Here is a 24,364-nt window from a genome sequence, read left to right as displayed (position 1 = left end):
ACACTGTAGATGACACTAAATTATTCTACTGCCCTGAGGGGGCCAGCACTTCTCATTGTAAAGATAAACACCAAATTGTATTGGCCATGCAATGTTTGAAATGAACCTCATAAAGACATGCTATCTCTGACCAGATGTTGCAATCTTCTTTATATTCTGTGAGCGTTTGTGTTGCCTGAACGGCTTACAGTGTTAGTATATGTAGTCTCATGCTTTAACAACACCAATTTAAAGGTCCCTTTGTATCTCCACTAAAGAAAGATCAAACCATGTGTGACAATGGTCATAAGTAGATATGAGGAACACATCGCCATGAAGGAGTGCAGACAAAGAGTAACTTTATGGTACTTACGGGTGGTTGGCTTGTTGCAGTTGTGTCCATGTCTGAAGTACTGGGGATTCTCCACTACAGGAATACGAGTCATCCCTATGACAACCGCATCAGGACCTGCATCCAGAGTACAGGGGGTAATAATCCCATGGTTGACATGATGAAGAGGGCTGGCAGAGTCTTCCTCACCACTGATCACAGCTACTGGACCTAGCAGAAGAACAATTACAATTCAAGGTGTAAATGTGGAGCTTAAAGGTACTCTACCTATGACTGTGTAAAATCTTAGTTAATACACCTTTAAGCTTCCTTCAACATATCTTAATACTATTGATGAGGATCATTGATAAACAAAAGTGTGAGGTATCATGTATGTCAGACCTCCTCCACTCAAGAAGTGTTTACTCCACTTGTTTAAGCTTTAAAGGTTGGCACTAAGGAGATGCTCAAACGGCAACGTTCTTCTTTGCTCATCACAAAACTGCATTTGAGATGAGTACAAATAAGTGCGAATATGTGACATCATAAATTGTGTAAAGTTCCACAAAAACAAAAACATGAAGCCTGTGGTGCACATACAGTACACCGAAAATGCACCTCACAGTAAAATAGGAGGCATTTGGCACATAGTAGTTAAACTTTTTGTAATAAAAATATTTGCATATCAATATATTTATAATTTTACAATGACGAAAAACTGAGGAAGAATGGAATCTTAATCATTTTTAACACGGTAATTGAACTTCGTGAAAAACCATCTGAGAGACACAAATAATTACATGTCTGGAAGGGATCTTTAACTAATTGTCCATGAGTCCGTTTAATCAAGTAGCATATGGGTAACTGCTGGGGAGGTGGGTGTTTTATTTTCAGTTTGCTGCCACAGGCCAGTGAAAATAAGTTAGAAGTGAAAGTTCCGGTACAATGAAAGTGAGATCTTGTTTCTCTCTAAACATGCCTCTCATAATAATAGAACACTATATGAAACAATAAAACATTTTTAGGGTTGGATTTACCATAGCTGCCTGTACACAAACCACAACAAAATAATTTTACATCCACAGTTTGCTTCATTTGGTTCAGACAAAGGATACATACTGTATTTGTTTCTGCTGCTGTGCACATTCGCACAGTCTTCTTTTACTTTTATATGAAATTATACAGACTGACAGGAACTAATTGATTGGAAAGTTTTGGCAACTGTTATCCTGCAGCATCAGGGCTACATGGACCCACGTGGGAAAATCAAATTCTGCTGACCGACAACAGATGATGCTGCACTTTACTGTGCTTTATGTGTTTATTAAGTTTGTCCAGTGTGACAAAAAGCTTGCAAAGAAATAAATGTTTATGAGGGTTGTTAGTCAAGTCAGCAACTAGAGAATTCAAAGACTGGCGACTGGGTAGAAACAGGACAAAAAAAAAATGGTGTCTTGTACACAATACTGTGTAGTTGTTGCAGTTTGCATACTTTTTAATGAGGAACTGAGGAATTCACAGAGTAGGAGACAAGCACAAAACACTTGGCCAAGCAAAAAATCCCTGTGTTCACACAAAAATGTTACTATGCATTTGTGTATTTACATTGCTTATAAAGAGATCACTTACAAGATCACTTTCTTGACACTTAACAAGCAGCAGGCACATTTAACAGGACTTTATCTTTATGTTGAAGCCACATATCTGTACTAGATATCATTTTCTTCAGTCTCAGTGTGGTGGCTTTGTTCATAACAGATTCCTTGATATCTTAGTCCAAATACACAGTGTGTGAAAGTGTAAAACTATTAACATAATATTCATTTGTTTCATTATTATTTTATGGTATACAGTATTAGCAAATAATAATAACTATATATATTTACATCATTGTCAGTTCTGGCAGTGCACCAGTGTCGGTGTCTGTGCTGGATGAAGTTATGGTGTCATGCAACACACACAACAACACAAAGCATATTTTCCTTTCTTTCATTAAAATTCCAACAAGTCACTGGCATGATTTACTGTCAGTCAGTGTGATCCACTTTGCTGTTCTGTTCTATCATGGCCGTGTCAAAATGACACAGAGCTCTGACAAATGCAATCTTCAGAATGGAGGGAGGAAAAAAAGAGGGAGGGATGGGAAACAGCAAGTGGATATAAACTCAAGAATAGCTGATTCAGTGGAGCAGTGACAGCGGATCTGTTTACCCACAAAGCTGAGTCTCTCCCTCACCTTGACAACACAGTAAATAGTAATCAAGACCCAGTCATATCAAATTATAGACCCTCAGCTGCAAAAGGGTTGAGGTGGAGGTGGGGTGTGATGAAGTGACAAATGTGAGCAGTTATTATTTACAGCATTTGCTCTTATGCAGGGTTTTCAAACCTGAGCTGCTGCTTTATTGAAGAGACATGCACAGCGGAGCATAGGTCTTCACAGGGCGACTACCTACCCAACCACTGGGGATAAGTGGCATGATACTGCTCTAAATCTCTGCTGGAGCCTCCGATCCTCCACTGCACAGGCAGAAAGATATATGTGGAATATCCTGATTCAAACATCCTGACCCTTGAAATGAAATCATTACATAGAAAGTCATGATGAGCTATGGGTAAAAAAAAGAAAATTGAAAAGATTCCTCAAAATGATCCTAGTATTAGGCTCTGCATTTAAACACAATATGAAAACCCATCTGATCAGACTCCAGAGCCAGATCGATGAGGCCTCTGGGAACGCCTGGCCTCGCTCCAAACCACAGCGCTCAAAACTACACAAAAACCTCCCTTTTGATTCCTTAGGAGATTAAGTTTTTCTGAGGAGTGAAGGGGAAATTGGACTTCTTGACTTGAGAACATCCTAAAAATTGCATTTGTGTTACCTGAGTGATGAAAAGGCCCAACGGCCTCTGAGAGGGTTTTTATCATCTGAGACGTTGCCCGTGCAGAGAATGGGATTCAGAACTGGACATTTCCCCCCAAATGTCTATCTGAGAGTAAAGTTCCTCTCTATTAAACCTACTCTGATTTATTTATAGGACTGGAAAATGGAATAAGCCGACTTTTGACTACTTTCCCATTCATTTCATATCTCATTCCTTTCACAACTTTTGTAAAAGTAATTTGGTTCATACATAGGCTAAATTCAAGTCTAATTCAGGCCTTGACTGAGGACTTGTTTTATCCTGGTTCTTCGACTCTATTCCTCAGTTGTTTCACAGTATTATGGGATGAGAGGTCACTTACATCTAACTTGAATCCACTCGATACATGTGGTTAAAATGTTACCTGAATGATGTTAATAGTTCAAATCATTTTTCAAAGGCAGAATATTAATATAGCATGTAATAGCATGCAGATCATTTCAGCTGTCTGACATTACCTGTCTGCACATAACCTCTGCACCACTAACAAATACTAGAGATAAAGCTGATGCTGGCCTGTGAGGGAGAATATAATGTGTCCAGTATCAGTGTAGTGAATTTTTGTCACATAAAAGGCCTGCTCTCTCTCTCTCGCTCTGAATGTTCTTACTCAGCAGCCATAAACTAGCTGTGCTTCAGTAGCCGCTCACTAACAACAGTTCAGCAAGTCACGGCCAGAGTAGCCAGAGCTTGAAATACTGGGGTCCTTGTTGTCTTGTCCTGCTATGGCTATTCTGCCACTGTTTGACTAGCACTAAGTCACACTCTGGTGGCTAATAAAAAATCTGTTCTAATAGAGAGCAGAGATAACAAGTGAGAACAGCCATGATCATAGAATTATCAGGAAAATAGATTGTTTGAGGTCTCGTTACCATCAGATCGTGACATTCTGATACAGAAAAACATATACAGACACATTTCTACTTTTACTATAGGTCGGAACAATAATTATACAGCTACCACTGGCAGCTGGGTTGTCTTAGCTTAGCACAAACACTGAAAACAAGGGGAGATAACTGGCTATATCCAAAAGTAACTATATCTGTAAAGTCTGTGAAAAACTACAACACATCATTTAGTTTAGTACAGAAGATCAGTGCTTAAAATGTGCCTTTGTAGCCTACACAGAATGGATCCCCTCTCACCTTACAACCTGCCCCATGCACATCTGCATCTCTTACATACGTTGCCAACAATGTAATATAAAAACATGGCATCACAAGCAAAGACTGATTTATTTAACATTTTCTGAGTAACAGATACCAGTTTATCCAGGGATTCCTCCTGGAAGTCTTAGATCACTGTGGCATGCCGTCATTTGAAGATTAGTTAAATCTCAGCGCTCAGATCGTTCTATGTTTTACCACCCAGTGCATTTCTCCAGCCAACAACCTTCTATCATTTGAAATATGTCGCTACAGCTAAGATTTGTCCATATCCTCCAGGAGACATCTCACTAAGGATTGTGTTACTCAATGTGGCTTTACTAGCTTAAGTTCTGCATTTCCAGGACATGCCAGTGTCGTGAATGTTTTGTGTTGCATTGTGGGACTTGTAGCAATGGAGAATGCATTTTTGTTTCGCTGTACAGTTTTAAAGTGCAAAAATATTGTGAATAAATTGAACACATTCAGAATATGTATATTCAAACATAGCAACTCTGATTTCTATATAGATTAAAGAAACAAGATACACAGCAATGTCCATCCATCCATCCATCATCTACTGCTTATCCTGGAACATCAAGGGCTGCGGTGGGTTGGAGCCAATCCCAGCTGGCACTGGGCGAGAGGTGGAGTACACCCTGGACAGATCGCCAGTCTATCACAGGGCTCACACAAACATGCTCACATTCACACCTACAGGCAATTTAGGGTCACCAATTAGTCCAATCCCAACCTGCATGTGTTGGTACTCTGAGAGGAAGCCAGAGTACACAGAGAAATCTCACACAGACATGGGAAGAACGTGCAAACTCCACACAGAAGGATCCCATGTTCGAAGGAGATTTGAACACAGATCCTTCTTGCTCTGAGGTGACAGTGCTAACCACTGCACAGCCACAGCACCCTCTTTTATTATTATGAGTTTATTCCTGTTATTAGTTGTCGGCTCATTTTTCCCCCCCTTGTTCTCTGCAGCAGAAACATTTTTTATAACAGCCTCTGGGTTTTTCTGGTCTCACCTGTGCAGTTCATTTATACCGGCTCCCATTTCTCTATTCAGTGCTTTCATTATAATTATTATTTGTGCAAATATACCAGACCAGACTAAAAACCAGCAGGGGTGTTTATGGAGCTACATGATTATTTGTGTCTCAGTTTCTCTACAAAAATGAGTGGTGAAAATGATTCTTTGAGCAAAAAAAAAAAAAAAAAAAAAACCTACACAAAACAAAAAAGCAGCAGGTACCGTAGGGTTTTCCCTGCGGTGGGAAATAAATTGTGTGATTGCTTCTGTTCTGCCTCCTTGTGGCAATTATCGTACAGATTCCTTTCAAAGGTAGTTAATTAAGACTGGAATTAATTTAAGGACATGTAAAATGAAAAAGTGAACACAGGAAGGATAGCTTACTGAGGCAGGGCTTTGCTTCTAGTTAATGATGAATGAAACAAATTAAGTCCAGCAGTAGGAAGAGTCCAAAACACTGAAATCAAGGTACACATCAGGTTTGTGATGAAGGAAAGACATCAGCTCTGCGGGACTCATATATTAACCAACTGTCACAGTGCTTGAAGTGTTTTTCATAAATCTGTCAAAAGTAGTAATTTGCTATTCAGTACTGTGACTATACAGCAGGTTAATTTACTGATATATGGCTGCCATTGTAGCCAGAAAACATCTTACAGCTTCTTAAATCTAGTCTCTTTAAGTGAATTTACATGACAACTCCCCTTGCTGCACTGAAGAAGACGTAAATTGCTCTTCGGACAAATGCCCTCAACATGCTCAATCAGCCTCCTGTTCAGAGACGAGCAAGGTGAACATGTGACTGCAAACCCACTGCAGACACTGTTTCTCACAATATTGAGATAGCAGCATCAGACTATGTGCTGTTTTATCAGTTTTCTGCAAATATATGTAGTCATCTACAGTATAGGCAACTGACAATTTACAGTTGCCCCTCGCAGCTCAATGCTCTCTCTCTTTATTATGGTATAAAACAATAACACTGAGGGGAAGGACAGCTGAGTCGTGACAGAAATAAACACGCATTTGAAATCTGCTGTAAATCAGTCACTGTATCTGAAGCCACTTGTATGTCCTCTAAAATCAAGCGTCTACCCCACGCCAGACATTATCTGCAGTGACACAGCACTGAACCAATTACAGTGTGTTGCTGTATATCTGTAGTCTTGATGCTCAGAATGATAATAAAACAAAACACAGAGATTGTTATTCTGACTCTGTTCCCACAGTGCCCTATCAGCTTTTATATCTTTGACAACACATTACCCTGTAAGCTCCCTGAAGATAGACGAAGCAATTTTACACAAGTCAGAAAAGTGATGGAAAATGACATCATCTACCAGCCGAGTTGTCCCAGGTCTGTTCCTTGATTTATGACTACGACGGAGTCAGGATCTTTACCAAAACCAGGATCTACATTTCATTACCTGTTATGCACCCAAACACAAATTGAAAACAAAACATACAGCAATCTGAGCAAATATTCAGAGCCATACAAGTCTCCACTCTGGGGTTTCATTCTTCTCTTGTGGCAATGTAATCAGAAAGGGCCAAATGAAAAGCTTGTGGTGGCATTGTTATGGAAACTAGTTTGCATCATAAACTCAGCAGTAAAGTCAACAGTGCGAGCATACACACATACAGTACAAACATATGCACAGTGGCAACTGCACGCTTCACAGCTATATTTCTTGTCATGCATTAGAATATGAAACAGTTCTCTAATGCTGAGCGTGTGGCAGAGTTTTCATGGAGATCACAACAGAGACTGAGAGTCATTCAGCTGATAGAGCACACAAAACGACTGTCCACATTCAGTAAAGCCTCTGTACGCTTACATGTGTCTTCTACTGGTGTTTTAGTGGTGATGGCAGTTTGAAGAAACAAATTATTAGTCATAGGGGCTGATAAGATATAATTTGACTTTGTGATAAATTCTGCCAATTGTGATGAAAATCTGAGTGGGATTAAGTGAGTTTACTTAATAGCCACTCATTTTCTATACTGCTTATCCTACTGAGAGGCGGGGTGCACTCTGGACTGAATGGCTGTCGATCACAGGCTTCACACATAGAGACAACAGGTCACACACACATGTACAGCCAATTTAGTCACCAATTAACCTAACCTGCATGTCTTTGGACTGTGGGAAGAAGCTGGAGAAAACCCCCACAGACACAGGGAGAATGTACAAACTCCACACGGAAAGGCTGCAGGGTTTCAAACCAGGAACCTTGTTGCTGAGAGGTGCCAGTGCTAACCACCACACCGCCATGTTGCCCAATCATATTTGACATTATTAGTAAATGAAATTCCACTGAGAGAGAGAGCAACATTGATCAAAACCTAAATTCCTCTGTCAGCATGTTTTACTTGTCCAACTGCCATTTCAAAATAACTTAGGAGCTGTTTTAAAAAAGACTCTCATCATTTATTTCATCTCTCTCTATTGTCTCGTTCTGCCCATGCATCTTCCTCTTTCTTGTTTCTAGCCCCAGGGGTCTTGATTCCTGCCTCATTTCTTTCACAACCACCTCCCTCCACTGGAAGGTTCAAGGCTACGGATTTGTGGAGGAGGCAGGAGGTGTGTGTACAGAGTGTGTGCCTCTGTGTGTGTGTGTGTACATGCCTGCGCACGGGGGGGGGTCATTGTAATTACATATCATGAACACATGAACACAAATCAACCTTCACACTCCCCTGTCTAACGTTATCTATAATGCTCTAACATAGTGGGCACCATCTCTGCTTTGTGCTGTTGCTGCTGTTACAAAGAGAGACTGAAGGAAATGGAGCGTAATAAAGCTCTGAAATGTCATCAAAGACTGACCCTGAGAGCTTAGTGTATAAACTTTAATGCAAATTGATTATATTAAGTCATTACAAAATGAGCAACTGATTGACTGAAATACATTACAACCAACCTGATGACTTAGAAATTAAGTTTATATACTTACTAATTTGCAACTGCAAGTGCATTTTGAAAGAAAGGCTTCCTGGGTTTTCTATTAGCATAATACAGAAACATTGGTAATTATGTTACATAAATTCTGTATCAGCAAAATGTTCAGTGATAATGCATTTCATTTGTTTTCTCTACAGTATCTGCTCTTACAATACAATACAATATCTGCTCATGGCAACTACTGCACCTCACAATCAGCTGCGCCAACGGTTATATTCAGGCAACTCACAGTACTTGGATAAGCTTAGAGAGGTCACTTGTATCCCGTGCCACAACTTAACATCCACCCCAAAACACCATCAACCCTAACTATAATGCTTTTGTTATCGAAGCCTGAATTTAGCACTGTCATAAGGCCTCTTCTTTCTGGTCCATTATTCTAAAGACATTTGGATTAATACAATTCTGTCTCAAAATATCATAGTCTTCAGATTCATGGACTTGTTAAGCCTTTCAGGCTCCACATGCCTCGAAGGTATGTTTACGGTGAGGCCAATAAAATACTTTGATTAAGGTTAGAGAAAGATCTTTGCTCTAAATAATGAATGAACAAACATTGGTACTGTATATTTAGGTAATGAAATATCTCAATTATGTTTAGGCATTAAAATGTCTCGGAGAGCTTTAGCCACTCAAGATACTCAGTTGTAGGTATTAAAACAACTTGGTTAGGTTTAGGAAAAGATTGCGATTTACATTCCATCTGTCTACAACCACCATGGGTCTCTACGTACCACATATACAGTAATCGATGATAACAATCTCCTCAACTACATTTCTGTCAGTGCTAATACTGCTATTTTCCACTGAATGCTGACTCTTATTGCCTGTAGTAGGTGTATATATTGGTGCCTCTGACCTATATATTTATTGCATATGGAACTGATGTACACGGGTGACACTTATTCAATAGTAGGACAACAGTCAAATTGGCTGGAGGGTTTGTAATGGGATGTACACTCCTGCATATCCACCAACCCAACCACCAGATCATTGTTACTGCATCTTGTTACATAAATGGCACACTTCCTATGCTGACAACTGGGTGTAAATCACAAGGTGCAGAATCATTGAGTAAAGGTGTAAAAACTGAGGTGTTTGTGAAATACATTAATATGACTTGGCTGTTGTACTACAGGCCATGTATCAACCAATACACGTATAATCCTGCATATGCAGCCTGAACAAAATCAGAGCTGGCACTTACAGAGTCTGGTGTGCTATAATGTGATCTACTGCAGGGAGAGGCAGCTTCCATCTTATTCTCAACACTACAAGGGTGTCATTTTCATAATAACAGGATATATTCAGTCCCCTATCAGCAACAAATGTAATATAGAGTAGGACGGTCATGTCTGTCCTGAATGCATAGCTAAATATATCAATGGACTGACGGTAATATGAGTGACAGTTAAACTGAGAATAATCTTTCCCTAGCCTTGGTCTTCATCCATTACATACCTACTAAATCCATGACATATACTAGACTATATAGACCCAGGGTGCTCAGTGGGGAGGTGCTACAGCAGGCGAGCAGACAGGGTTGTTAATATTTCAGTCATACTCCTAGCAGACTGATGGCTTACAGGAGCACCCATGCAGGGCGCATAGCCAAGGTTAGCCATAACATCAACCTCCCTTCATTTGAACCTGAACACGGTACTGCTACACTCAGAGAAAGGACATCTCTTCTTTACAGGTTATTTAGTTCAGGTAGGAGTTCCATATCACATAATGCCTGAAATATAATATACAGCTGGTAAATTTAGGATTAAGTGCTCTTAAAACCTCTTAATATTGAGAATTCCTAAGGTGTTAATGGGTTTTTACAGGACCATAAGGGGTATATCTGTCAGCTCAGTGCTATAGTATGTGTGACAAACTGGAATTAGGAGGATTTTGTTAAGTATAAATTTAAACATCTTTTTTCTTTTTTTTTTTTTTGTAATTGATCCAAAAATAAACTGAATGGAAACTCATTATATTTAAGTGTGTGCAGTGAGTGCATTCAAAGGACAAATCTACTCTCTGTGTTTGTTTACCAGGATTGGATCCACTGAAAACCTGGGATGTGTCATGTGCTATATGTTTTCACCAGTCTATAGATTCGATATAGTATAGTAGTGTGTGCCTTTCTAATGTTGTTCTTTACACTATGGCAGCCACTATTAATTATTTTCAATATCAGTTCATCTTCTGACTATATCTGAATGAACTGATTAGTTGCTTGGTCGATGAAATGTGAGGAAACATCATAAATACCTATCCCATTTTAACAGACTATAGTAATAGCTTTAAGTGGCTTGTTTTGTCAGTGAAATGATATAAAACATCGAAATTCTTCACACTGGGGAAGTAGGAACAAGTACAGTTTGGGCATTTATACTTTAAAAGTATTTCTCAGACAATTAATTGCTATTAATTACTGATTCTTTTTCTGTTCATTGACTAATCAATTATTTTAGCTCCATCAAAAAAGGCTCTACTGTATATCAGATGACAGTGCACATAGACAGGAGTACAGAAATTGAGGTATTAAAAAAACAAATATCAACAGCCTCAAAATTTCCAAGTCCTTCTAAATTATTAATTTCATTGCTGTTCTCCAAGTGGAAGCTTCATCCAGCCTAAACACATTGCAGGAGATGTCAGGCTAGATGTATGAGACTGTATAGGCATTTCAAACAAAACAAACATCAAAACTTCTCAGAGGGCAACTGCTGTAGGTGACACATTGTGAAACGGAACAAATCATTTCTCACAGTGGGTTGTCAATCAGTGTTGAGCATATAGGGACCAAGTTGCTAAATTTAACTACACTCCCTTAATAACTAAACGCATCAATGTAAACACAGAGGATTGTGGACTTGTGCCTGGAGATGTTGCTGTCAAAGAACCAAGACTGGTAACACAGATTGAAGATCTGGCTTTCAAAAAAAAAAAATCTAAACTAGAATATAGGCCGACTAAGCCGGCTCACTGTGACCAGGTGGGACATGGGGGGCACGGAGAAAGAATAGGAGACGCAAACCAACTAATGCAGCCAATTAAACCCTGCCCCCACACCACCAGCCCTCACTCGCCCTTAGCAAACACTTCAAAGTGCTGCCATCAGCAAAAGGCAATAAAGTGAATGAGCTGGCTGTAAAAGGGCTTGGATACTGAGGATGCGGAGGCAGGGGACTGTCAAATGATGAAAACAGTGTTCCCATGTTGTAAGAGCAAAATGGGTGGCCAGCATCTTCCACGCAGAGACAACAAACCACACTAAGTCTGGAGAAATGCACTAACAAATGCAGAAGAAATCAGCAGCTTATTCAGTGAATGGATATTTCTGCTGATGACCAGTGGGGTTGATAGCTGTGTTGTGAGTGCTATGACAGGAAAGTTATATTAGTAATGGTCTGTGTCAGAGTGCCCTAGAAAAAAGAACAATCTCCTAGCAGGAGCTCTGAAATGACACCGTCTCCTTATGACTAAATCTAGGAAAGTACAGAATTGGAGTGTTTTCGTGAGATGGAGGAAAGGCCCAGTGTAAGCCGAGAACAACCGGCTTCACGGGGGACAGGCAAAAGGAGAGATTTTTATTTTCCAGCTCTAGGTAACGCTGTTTCAAAGAGCAGAATTGGGGCGGCTCATTACACAAAATACATTTCATACAAATCCCTTCCTTTACATAAAACCTTCGAGTTCCCCCCCCCCCCTTCTTTATCTGCCTCTGTCATTTCAGCAATATTCCTATCGCTCTTGCTTTCTCTGTTTCCCTTCCAGAGCCCAGCTGTTTTGTGTGCTGCTGGGCATTCGCAATGGGATGATTTCCACACCGATCTGAGCTCCATTTAAATAAACATCAACAGAAGATGTCAAAGGGAGCTTGTGAATAACACCAGAGGCATATCCACTTTCTTGGCTTTAAAGAGGGAACAGAAGCCATCCAGTTTCTTCATTTCTCTCTTTCTGTATGCTGTTTGAATAACCAGTATCACCACTGCTGCTTTGGCTGCATCTACTTTATGTAAGCCAGAATGGCCAGACTTCTGTTCCCAGTAGGGCTGGCTCTCTACTCGCCTGGAAAGATTTCTTATAATATAGACATTTTTTTCAGTGCTCACTTGCAGGCTCAGTGACATGCTTGTCTCTTGGTTAATTTTTATTCTGAAATAGGGACACAAAGGGGAGCTGGATTTGAACATGTACACTTACAATAAAGCAGCATGTGGGGAAACAGAGTCTGTATTCCTCTATTTGACTGACAATAAAAATTGTTTTTCAATCAAAGCTAGAGTTATCCAGTTTATGCAAAAGGCATTTTCCATCCAAAGGATCCAGAGTCACTGCACTTTGAAATAGTGCAGAAAAAAGCAAACAGTAATGACTACTTAGTGCCAAAAAAGCACAGATCATCCTGACCTCCCAAAATCAATCAAAAGCCTGCCACACCACTAAACTCAGGACCTCCACACAGTCCAAGCTGACAGCATCAGTTCTCCTATATAGACCTCTATCCCCACTACTCTCTGTTCTCTCTTCTTTTGTATTTGCATTACTAAGCTGTTGGCAGCGCTTGTCATATTGTTTCATAAATGATAGCAATTACTATTCCAGCGCCCGGGATCAAAGAGACACCAAAAGGAGGTTTTAGAGACAGGAGAAAACACCAAACACTGCTTCCCCTCTTCTGTTTACAGTGATAGAGGCTGAGGCATCAGAGGAAGAGTGAATATGACTGACAGAATGGGAATACAGCCCCTGTTTTTAATCCCAGTTGTGGGGGTAGAAAAAGAGAAAGTAGTGAGGATAGAAAAGAAGGTGGTGAGGAGAGGAAAGAAGTGTAGTGTACTATTAACCAGGAGGCCCCCTCTGGCTTACACTGAATTAGAAACATCACAGATTCTTTTTCAGGTTTGGGAAAGCTACTGTATAAGATCTGAGCCAAACAAAAAAATATTTGGATGGATATAAACAAAGTGAATCAACATTGCTAAGTTAGAGTACCCTGCTGGGGTCCCCACCCCTGACATATAAGTTACACTGATCAATTCTCAGGTGGATTTGTGTGGGTGGATTTGTATTAGCGCCATGAACAGTATATATGCCAGGCTGATATATAAGCTATTATGTGAATATCAGCATATATTTTGGTTGGTACATGATAGGGAATAGTGGCCTGTCTGTTTTTCAACTATAAAGTGTCATGCCAATCACAACCGGAATCACAGCTACTGAAACAAAACAAACCAATTTAATGGAAGATAGACTGATAGGCAAACTTAAGCCGAGAGGAAAAATAGCCAGTAGAAATAATGCTATTTATGATGGTTAGGATAATAGGGTCAACACTGTCATTGATGAGAGTTAATAGTGTTAATAGTGTTAACTTGCATAAAGAAACAGCCTAGAACTTCAGTAGAAGTGGTAGATCATAACGTATAGACATCTCCAGTAACATAGTAGAGTCTGATTTCATTCATTTTGGTGGTAAAAAGTGTAAAAAAAAAAAAAAAAATGCTCACAAATGATGGAAGACACTTCCCTATGTGAGCTGGGGGTTGGCGGAAATTCAGAACTGACTGTGACTGACTGACTCTGAGGTTATGAAAACATGTTAAAATGGTGCCTGAGAAACTGAAGAACCTACAGTAATATCTTTGACAGCTTTAGTACATGGACATCTGTTCCTTCAAAAATACAAATGACACATTCAATCTGCCCTTTTTTCTATTTTCGTTCAGCTTGTGTACATTTGCCCCTGGCAGAGTTGTTTAGCCAGAGCATCTTGCAAACGGTGTTACTAAAATCCGGGACTGCTTTGCATGTGTTATTAAAATTGTTAGGTAAATCTTTGATGCATGCTGGGTTGTTGCATAGTGCTGTGTGGAATAACACCTGATAAAACCTTGTGAAAACTGTCAGTAGAGTTCACATCAACAAAGAAACATGAAACTAAGGTAGTCTCTGTGGGAGAAGTAGATGGAAGAAGATCCTTAAAAGTAATTGCTTTGTGCTACAAAACTCTCATCAGATTTCACTGCTACAAGATTAGAAGCAGGGAAAGGACAATGCATAGGATGTGGCCCTTTAAGTGAGTGGAATTCCTGAATAAAACCAGACTTGAGAATTTGGAGGGTTGTAAATTAAAGCACAGTTTAACAGGGTCTTATTTTTGAACACAAAACAGAGACGTTCAAATGAATAATTAACAAGTTTAATTCAATGTGGCACAATCACCGGGACTTGAGCATCTTTCAGTAATAAAGAAAATTACCTTTTTGGACTATAAGAATTTGCAAAATGATCTATTTCCCAATTAGCTTAACACACACTTAATATGCCAAAAACAAGCGCTAGATGAGCATGGAGCAAAAGCATTCAAACATGCAAGAGGTGATGGGTTACTGCACTGAAAATACAGGAGTGTGTTTCCACCAGGAAAAAAGATAGAGACCTACCAAAAGAACAACAGGACTGTAGAAGGCATTAGGCGACTAGAAGAGATCAAAGTTTTCTGGGATCATTTACACAGACAAGAGTCCAGAGCATATAGGTGGCTAAAAATATCCAAACCATGATGCTGTAGGTATATAACACAAAGTTTAGGACAAACTGATCAGCTGCAACATCATTAATGACAACATGACCCATGGTACTCACATATACCTAATATGCTGATTGATATCAGCCAGATGGCCTCTCCAGGAAAACTGATCACCACAGACCTCACAAGTGAGTCTCTCATAATGAGGGTTGTGGGGACAGTAAGTCCAGACACCTCACCCACTGGAAGAGATAACATATGGATGATAAGGTTGCTGCTGCACTTTTTCAAGTGTACCCAGGTCTGATCTTAGAGCAGCAACCCATCCAGCAAGTGCCCAACAAAAGCAGCTGTTTAACAAACAGGAAACATCTTTCCACTCTGAGTCATGCATCAGAGATATATACAGATGGTAGCTAGTCACATTACTCAAGTTCAGTCCACACAACAGAACAGTCAACAGACCTAAGCTCGGAATGGGAACAAAGGCAGAATTTTGTGCCAATCCATCTGGTAGATGCTGATGTATTTCACTGGATAAGTCAAAACTTTAACCTGCACTACAAAAAAGTCAGGTAATCATCAAACTCATTAGGATTTTTCTCCTCACATCTCTCCACTTTCATTTCTTCTCCTCGTCTCCTGTCCTCTGCTCCCCCCTCGCATGTATATGCCACCATTGAATGCCACTAACTTTGTGCTCTCTCTCTCTTTCTCTCTCACTCTGTGTCGTGTGCAGGTGTCCCTGGTCTTGGAGATGTATATCACTGATGTGCAGTTACTGGCCCCACCACCCTGCAGTGTTTATTTGCTGTTTCTTGTTGCTGTTCTTTTCTCTCTCCTCTATCCACTCAGCCCAACTGGTCGAGGCAGGTGGCCGCCCAAACTGAGCCTGGTTCTGCTGGAGGTTTCTTCCGTTAAAGGGAGTTTTTCCTCTCCCCTGTTGCAAAGTGCCTGCTCATAAGGGACTTTGTATGTCAAGTGCCTTAAGATGATTTTTATTGTGATTTGGTCTTACACAAATAAAATTGAATTGAATTGAATCTTTTTTGGCATTGTGAATTTTTGGGGATCAGAGGACCAAGAAAATAACAGTTGCATCTGTGGAGTCACATCACTAGAGAGGCTAAAAAAGGCAAAGCATGATGCTACTTCATTATATAATCACATAAAAATTCTGCACAGGTGGGCTGTATCTACTTTATTTAAACCTCTGGAGTCTACCACCCTCTGGCAAATCATGGTATGAACAGTGGCTTAGGGAAGACTCCAAAGGGTTAACATAGAATTGCAAAGTAGTGATTTGAAATTATTTCACTACAGTTCATGACCTCCTGTTGAAGACTTAAAACACAGCTAATGGTCAAGCGGTGAACCTTTAAGCGAAACGATTCTTAGTTTCCATTTCTAGGCAGTTTTACTTGATTAATTGAAGGAAAAACCTGTAGGCTCCAGATATTAATTAGGTCATGATAAAAAATTTTCACATTTCATAAATCATCTCACAGGACTAAAAACCAGTTACTCAAGATTAGGGAAGTGGGGTTTCTTGATCTAACAATTAACTTCATGTGTATGGGGAAGATTTTCAACCAGGTACCACATTTGACAACAACAACAATTTGTTGTTGTTTCTGTTTGCCATAGTGATGCCTTTCCTTGTGCACACAGCCTTTTCATTTCAGCTAGAAAAATTTATATATTTTTTCCATAAAGCCTAACTTGAGTTATTTGTAATGCTGATGAAGGAGTTGAAACATATTCTACTCCTAGAGTGTCACTGACTGTACATAAGGGCATCAGCTAACAGTCTCAAATGTAAATTGAAATGTTATTGCCCTGGTCACGATACTTGTTCTTGTATTGAGGGATTAATCTGCAGCATGGTGGCAAGTCCAATCCAACAAGGTGGATTGCCTCTCCTCTCTTCCCTGGACGATTCTCCCTGACACACGGAGAACAGCCTCCTGGCCCTTCTCCTCTCACTGTAATAGAGGTCGGATGCTGCTTTTCCGCGTTTCTGCCCACATTAGCATCTCTAGTTAATTGGCACCATTTGCTCAATGGCATTGCTTGAGTTTGTAAATTACTTTTACAATTGTCACTAATTATCAAGCTTGATGAGTGGAATTGGCGCAATTGGTCCCTAGTGGAGCAGAAACACAACAGGCGGAGGAAGGATTAAGACTTTGGGGGCAACAAGAGGAGCTGGCTAGCTGAAAACTACAGTAGCACTACATGCTGATCAACAGAGGATTACATACAGATGGCGCTACTGTAGCAGAGCATCTCCCTGCCACATGGTTAATGAACTACCAATGCCCTTTGGCTGCACAGACAATTTGAATCAAGTTAGTTTTTCTTATTTTGCCTCATATTGTTTATTTGGTTACATGGATTTATTTGCTATGTAGCTGAAATCGTTTGTAACATAGCATTAGCAACAAATTCACAAAAGAATGAGCCAAACTATGGGGCAGTATTATAAAGGGTCTTGACAGCTATATGTAACACCAGTCAAAGGTTTGGACACAATTTTTCATTTAGTGGTTTGTTTCTATTATTATGCACATACATTATGCTCATAAACATGAGCTGTCCCTCTGATGTCCTCATTCCTGATCCTATCCATCCTCGTCACTCCCAGAGAGAACCTCAACATCTTCAGCTCTGCTACCTCCAGCTCTGCCTCCTGTCTTTTTCTCAGTGCCACTGTCTCTAAACCAGACAACATTGCTGGTCTCACCACTGTCTTGTCCACCTTTCCTTTCATTCTTGCTGACACTCTTTTGTCTCACATCACACCTGACATTTTCCTCCACCTGTTCCAACCTGCTTGCACACGTCTCTTCAGTTCTTTTCCACACTCTTCGTTGCTCTGGACTGTTGACCCTCTACTCCCTGTATCCTCACCGTTCTACTTGAGTCCCTCTCATTTACACACATGTATCTGTTTTACCGCAGCTAACCTTCATTCCTCTCCTTTCCAGAGCATACCTCCACCTCTCTAGATTTTCCTCCACCTGCTCCCTGCTCTCACTACAGATGACAATGTCATCTGCAAACATCATGGTCCACGGAGATTCCTGTCTAACCTCATCTGTCAGCCTGTCCATCATCACAGCAAACAAGAAGGGGCTCAAAGTCGGTCCTTGGTGCAGTCCCACCTCCAGCTTAAACTCCTCAGTCACCCCTACAGCACACCTCACCACTGTCTTACAGCTCTCATACATGTCCTGCACCACTCGAACATACTTCTCTGCCACTCCAGACTTCCTCATACAAAACCACAGCTCCTCTCTCGGCACCCTGTCATACGCTTTTTCCAAATCTACAAAGACACATTGCAGCTCCTTCTGGCCTTCTCTGTACTTCTCCATCAGCATTCTCAAAGCAAATATTGCATCTGTGGTTCTCTTTCTTGGCATGAAACCATACTGCTGCTCACAAATGCTCACTTCTGACCTCAGCCTAGCCTCCACTACTCTTTCCCATAACTTCATTGTGTGACTCATCAGCTTTATTCCTCTGTAGTTTCTACAACTCTGCACGTCTCCCTTGTTCTTAAAGATGGGCACCAGTACACTTCTCCTCCATTCCTCAGGCATCCTCTCACTCTCTAAGATCTTGTTAAGTAGCCCAGTCAAAAACTCTACTGCCACCTGTCCTAAACACTTCCATGGGTATGTTGTCAGGACCAACTGCCTTTCCACTCTTCATCCTCTTCAACACCTTCCTAACTTCATCCTTACTGATCTTTGCTACTTCCTGCTCCACAACAGTCACCTCTTCTACTCTGTGCTCTCTGACATTTTCCTCATTCATCAACTCCTATGCCTTCCATCTTTCCATCACACTTGTGGCACCTGTCAACACATTTCCATCCCTGTCCTTAATCACCCTAACCTGCTGCACATCCTTCCCATCTCTGTCTCTCCAATGAAATCAGTGAAACCAATTAAATCAAAATATATGTCATGATCTAGATTTCTAAAAGTTAAAGTTACATATAGCCCTATTTGAGTACTGTCAGAATCCATATTAAGACAAGAACCCAACAACCAAGTAATGAGAAACAATAGGATGAGAGAATCTAAAAAATTTCCACCGCACTGAAAGTTTCTTCAAGTGCAGTCACACGAACCATCAAATGATATGATGAAAAAAGGCATCTCGAGAGGACCATCCCATGACCCTCTCAAGAACCCCTGATGCAGAGAATGAGTTTGTTAGAAAACCGCCAATCAATGGCACATTAGAGTTCAGCCCACATCAGTGTTTTCCAGTGTTCAAGAAGCATACACAAAACAGTTGCTTGGAGAAGACGACATGAATCAGCTCTTTATGGTCGAATTGCTTTAAAGAAATCACTACTGGAGGAGACCATTAAGACAGAGAGAATTGCTTTGGCCAAGAAACACAATAAATTGACATCAGACCAGTGTAAATCTGTATTTTGGCCTGATAAGTCCAAATTTGACATTTGTGGTTCCAGCTACTGTGTTTTTATGAGATGCAGAGAAGGTGAACAGGTGGCTTCTGCATGTGTGGTTTCCATAGTGATGTATGGAGGAGGTGTGTTGGTGTGGGGGTGCATTGCTGGTGAAATTGTCATCCATTTATTCAAAATACAAGGCACAATTAACTAGCCTGGCTACCACAGCATTCTGCAGTCACACGCCATCCCTTCTGGTTTGTGCTTAGGAGGGTCATCATTTGTTTTGCAGAAGGGCAATGATCCAAAACACACCTCCAGTTAGACTGCAGAGTGATGCAAAAGCAGCCAACAAATGCTCAGCACATGTTACAACTCCTTTAGGACTGTTGGAAAAGGATTCCAGGTGAAAGAATGCAATGAGTGTGCAAAGCTGTTATCAAAATTTAAAACCACATTTGGCTTTTATTTAAATATTTTTTGCTTACTAACTAACTGTCTATTTTATTTCAGGTTTTTGATGTCTGTGTTAATTTACAATGCAGAAAGTAGCAGAAACAAAGCAAAGATAAGAGGAGACATAGAAATGAGGAAAAATCAATGTTCTTGTATTGCAGTGTAGAGCTGGTGTTGCAAGCACAAGTGAAAATATGAGATCAGCCTGTTAATTTATGCTAACATAACACTGTTTAGGTGATTAGCTTGCATACTTGGACAAGCATTACAGCTGTTTAGATTTTTGGTCTATTTTGTGAATTCTTAAACAACATGTTTAATTTTTTAACATTACTGAAGAAAAGAGATGAGGACTAGTGTTTGACAAATTAACTTTATCTCTAATAATGTTGACGGGGTTGTTGCTGCAGTGTTGCTGGAGTGTAAACTGGAGGAATCTAAAGCTTGACAGGCCTGCTGAGCCTAGTTTGGGTTGCTAAATGATAATTAGACAAAATGCTCTTCCGAGGAGGTGTTCCGCAAACGGTCAGCCCTGTCGGTGAATACAGTTTGTCTTGATGTTTTGGTTTGATAGTTTCATGCTGACCAGTGGGCAAGTGCTTCGCCCCACCCAGAGTGACACAGTGACAAACTCCAGTAGCAAATCAACAGCAGAGTTGTAGCTGCACTGTGGGCTGTGCTGTTTATCTCCAGCAGATGACAGACATGCACAGTGCAAGGAACATTCAGTTCAAAGAAGTCTAATAATTGAGGAGGGAGCAGTTATCTGAGAGACTGTTTTGTCTGTCTTGTCAGTATGAGCTAGACAGTCCAGCTTCTGAAAGGCCAGGCAATTTGCGCTCCAAATGTCATGTTGTGAGAAGGCAAACATGGCTGGGTGGAGGAAGGCCAGGAAGACACAAAAGCTCAGGTTAAAGATGTGCCAGGCCTTATACAATTATTTTGCCAAAAACCTAGTCAAGAGTACTGAGAGTGCAAATAATATATTAGCTTCTACAATTTGTCCTACTGGAATATGCAAAAGATAAATAGTTATCTCCTGCAGAGCATTAATCACTGATTAAAAAAAAATGCTTTGCTTTTCTTGTTTTGCATTTCTTTTTTCGCAGGAGGAGGAAATTGGATTTTGCCCTCTGGCACAGTGGCAGGATCAGATTGGCGGCTGCAGTGTGGATCTTATCTCAGCTGCAGCATTAGCCCAAAACATATTGCTGCACCTCTTTCAGTGGAAATAGGTTTCAACGGTTGACATAGCAAAGGTACTGGACATACACAAAGACACACACACACATACAAGCTCTATCCTGTGTCTCTTTCTCTATTTCTTTGTGTACACACATACAGTGCAATGCCTAGCCACATTCAATATGTGTGTGAAGGTTGTGATATATACATCTAAAGGATGGTATCTCTCACAAGACCCAGAAAGTGCATATTGCTGTGGTTGCCACGAAGACACTCTTAAATCATAGCTCATTTCCCCTTGAGGTTGTATTACCCACACTAACACTTATGTGCATCACAACACATAAACTAGACCTATACATACAGTACGTAACACTGTGTAAACATGTTGTGAATAAAAGTGCAGCTTTGCACATCATGCATGTAATTTATTGCCTCCTGTGTAATCCACACCATAGTGTTGTGATGACACTGTGGCCAATGCATCTTTTTTTGCATGTTTACATGTTTCTGCATCTTTCTTTACAAGTAGACATAATTAACTTTACAAAAAAGTAATTATTATTAATATGTAGCGTAGGAGTTGATATTACATTGTTTTTTTTCCTTAGAAAAATATGTAATCTATCTCAAACATCCTTTCATTTCAGAATTAAACATTAAATATTCAGTTGTTTGGTATCTATGGAGGCAGATTGGTCCCATGGCTTTATAGAAGGAAGTCTCTAATGAGGGGCTGATTGCTGAAAATGTCTGGTGAATAATGTCAGATCTATTGGAGAAAACTTGAGCAACATGAGTTGATGGTAATGATAGATCATATATTATTAGTTGTTATAATCTGACTTGACATCTGTCAGGAACATGTTTTACAGACCCTCAGTTTCCTCTGGATATGAGCTACTACAGCGAGGGGTTCATCCCAACATTCACAGAGGAGAGTCAGCAGAGGAGCCAGTTCACCTATTAGCTATAACACAGCTGAGCCAGCCTGCCAGCAGTCCCTTACCACCACCTCCTCTTCATTTTCTCTCTTTTTCCATGCTTTCTCCTCTATCATCCCTCCTCTACCATCCTAACTCACATCTTCATCTCACTCTTTCCTCTTCGTGCGTAAAGAACATGCTGTGTTGTAGTGCTGTAGCACTGTTAGCCTGTTTATTTAGCTCATCATCATAACGCTCCCCTGGGCTACATAGAGTTTATCTCCCTGCCAGTTAGCTGCTATGAAGCCCAGACACAGAAATAAAGCTGCTTTAAATAAACAAAGCAAGCCAGTGCAATGCAATATGTTACCTACAATCTACTGTAACATTACAAATATCACAGCACCTATTGGATTTTCAGGTTTTTATGTAAAAAGGCATAGAAAGACTAAAAATACTCTGTGAATGTTTTTTCAAGTGCAAACTGGATTGACTAGAGGCTTCTGACAAATTTTGGCAACAATAGGTGTACACATTAGTGCATCACCAACAAACACTGCACAGAGATTAATGTACCTTTTGTCAGTAGAGCTCAACAAAGAGGTCAGAGGTCAGGTGGAGCAACAGGACAGAATCGGGGCTGAGCATGGTATCAAACACTTCAGCAGGGTGACACACAGTAGAACCACTAAGCATTGTCAACACTCTGGATTACAGTCCAGTCAAATGAAAATGGCACTGTTACGCTAGCAAGATGTACAACCTGCAGTGTGTATTCAGTCATTACGCCACATATAAACACATAAAGTGACAATCTGCCAGGAGGTAGAGAGTGATTGTTGCAGTGCCTCCAAACACAAGAAGTAACATCCTGACGCCATCTGGCTGCATCTAATCATCTCCAGCGACACCCGTTTAGCTGCTGTTCCTGAGCATCACAGCTCTTCTAGGCACATTTGAACTCTAGACACTTCTAGACTCATTACCAAGTGTTAAGGTGTTGCAGATACGAAGAGGATAAAAAATTGTAGTGACCCATAAGACTGTGACCTGTAAAATTGACATAATGTGCTGCCTTTGAGGAGCCAGTAATGACCTCTCATCGCAGTGTGACACACTCTCCATCTTCATTTCACACCCTTCTAGAGCAGCACAGATGGCCTTGGCATTTCTTTAACAGCCTCTGAAGTCTTCCGTAAGTCAGCCTGCAAATCTCATGCATCTCCTGTTACTGCTTACTGGATAATATTGGAAAATACATGGAGATAACTGTCTTTGAAGGATTACAAGTAACTTAACCAAGTCCTTCAAAAGGGCCCAAGAAAACTTAAGACAGAGCAGTAACCATTTCGTTCTCCCATATTTATCTCTCATCCATTTTGCATTATTGTGTACTAACAATGGCTTTTTCATGGGTTAATTCACAGGTTAATTAGGTGGGACAAGGCCACTGTAAAATGCTTCTAAACCAGCCATGCAGGATAATTTGTCTTGCCTCAGAAGTGCCAGCTACTGCAGCTCCCTGCTCTTTAATTCATTCAAATGAATTTAGTTTTAATTGTTTTATCCTTGGTGCTCACTAACTCCATTAGTGTGGAAAAAGAGAGGGAGAAAGAGGAAGAGGAAGTGAGATGACATGGAGAGAGTGGTTAAGAGAGAGGTGCAAATAGAAAAAGAGAGCAAAAAGACCGTGAGATGCAAAAACAGATTTGAAGAGATTCGCTTTGAGTGTGTTTGTATGTGTGTGTGTGTGTGTGTGTGTGTGTATGCATGCATACTTCTATGAATAATTAATCCCCTAGTTGTGATTACACAACAATTACTCTCTAGAGCTAAAAATTTAACCACCCTTATGAAAGATGGAGGCTTGTTCTCTATCTATAACAGAGGATGTGGTCTGCTGGTCCCAGAGGTGTGTTAATGCAAACTGAGGAGAGGCTGATGGGAACATGGGCCAATGGGAATATGGAGAGATGGTAAGTGCGGCTGATGAAAAGATAGTTCCATATTTACGAAAAGGAAAGCAGCCAGACCACGAATTTAGGCTTACTGGCCTGCTGGACAAGATTTAGGCAGGGAATTACTGTAGCTAGATGTTGGTGCTGTGGGTGCTTCATATATAACTGCAGTTTATGGCTAAAAATGTATTAGAACATCTGTCCCCAATGTTTTTGTTTTTTCAAGTGTTTATAGAAGCAGTTTTTTCTTCACAAGATAAAAAAGCAAAAGTCACAGAAAAAGGCAGAAAAAAATAACCTAATATTATGTAACTATCATATACATGCTATAATTATAACACTGTGCAATGACAGCGCAATATATAGCAAAATCCTGATATTATTAAATATGTATCATAGAAGTCCATCACTTTTAAACCTACTGTGCATTGTTTACAATATATCATGATTATATTTGGATAAGGAATGCTGTCATTATAA

At 40.3% G+C, this 24,364-nt stretch overlaps 1 protein-coding gene across 7 annotated transcripts in view; it reads right to left on the bottom strand.

Annotated features, from left to right (window-relative positions):
• Positions 1–24,364, bottom strand: part of ntrk3b (neurotrophic tyrosine kinase, receptor, type 3b) — a 147,304-nt gene that overhangs the window by 29,395 nt on the left and 93,545 nt on the right. For all 7 annotated transcript variants that reach the window (XM_026293842.1, XM_026293839.1, XM_026293844.1 and 4 more), the window contains one exon: positions 353–541. In XM_026293842.1, coding sequence (XP_026149627.1) covers positions 353–541 — 189 coding nt within the window. The remainder of the gene's footprint in view (positions 1–352; positions 542–24,364) is intronic.

Source organism: Mastacembelus armatus, chromosome 3, assembly GCF_900324485.2.
Source record: "Mastacembelus armatus chromosome 3, fMasArm1.2, whole genome shotgun sequence".
NCBI classification, from domain to species: domain Eukaryota; kingdom Metazoa; phylum Chordata; class Actinopteri; order Synbranchiformes; family Mastacembelidae; genus Mastacembelus; species Mastacembelus armatus.
This window is presented reverse-complemented; position numbering and strand designations above follow the sequence as displayed.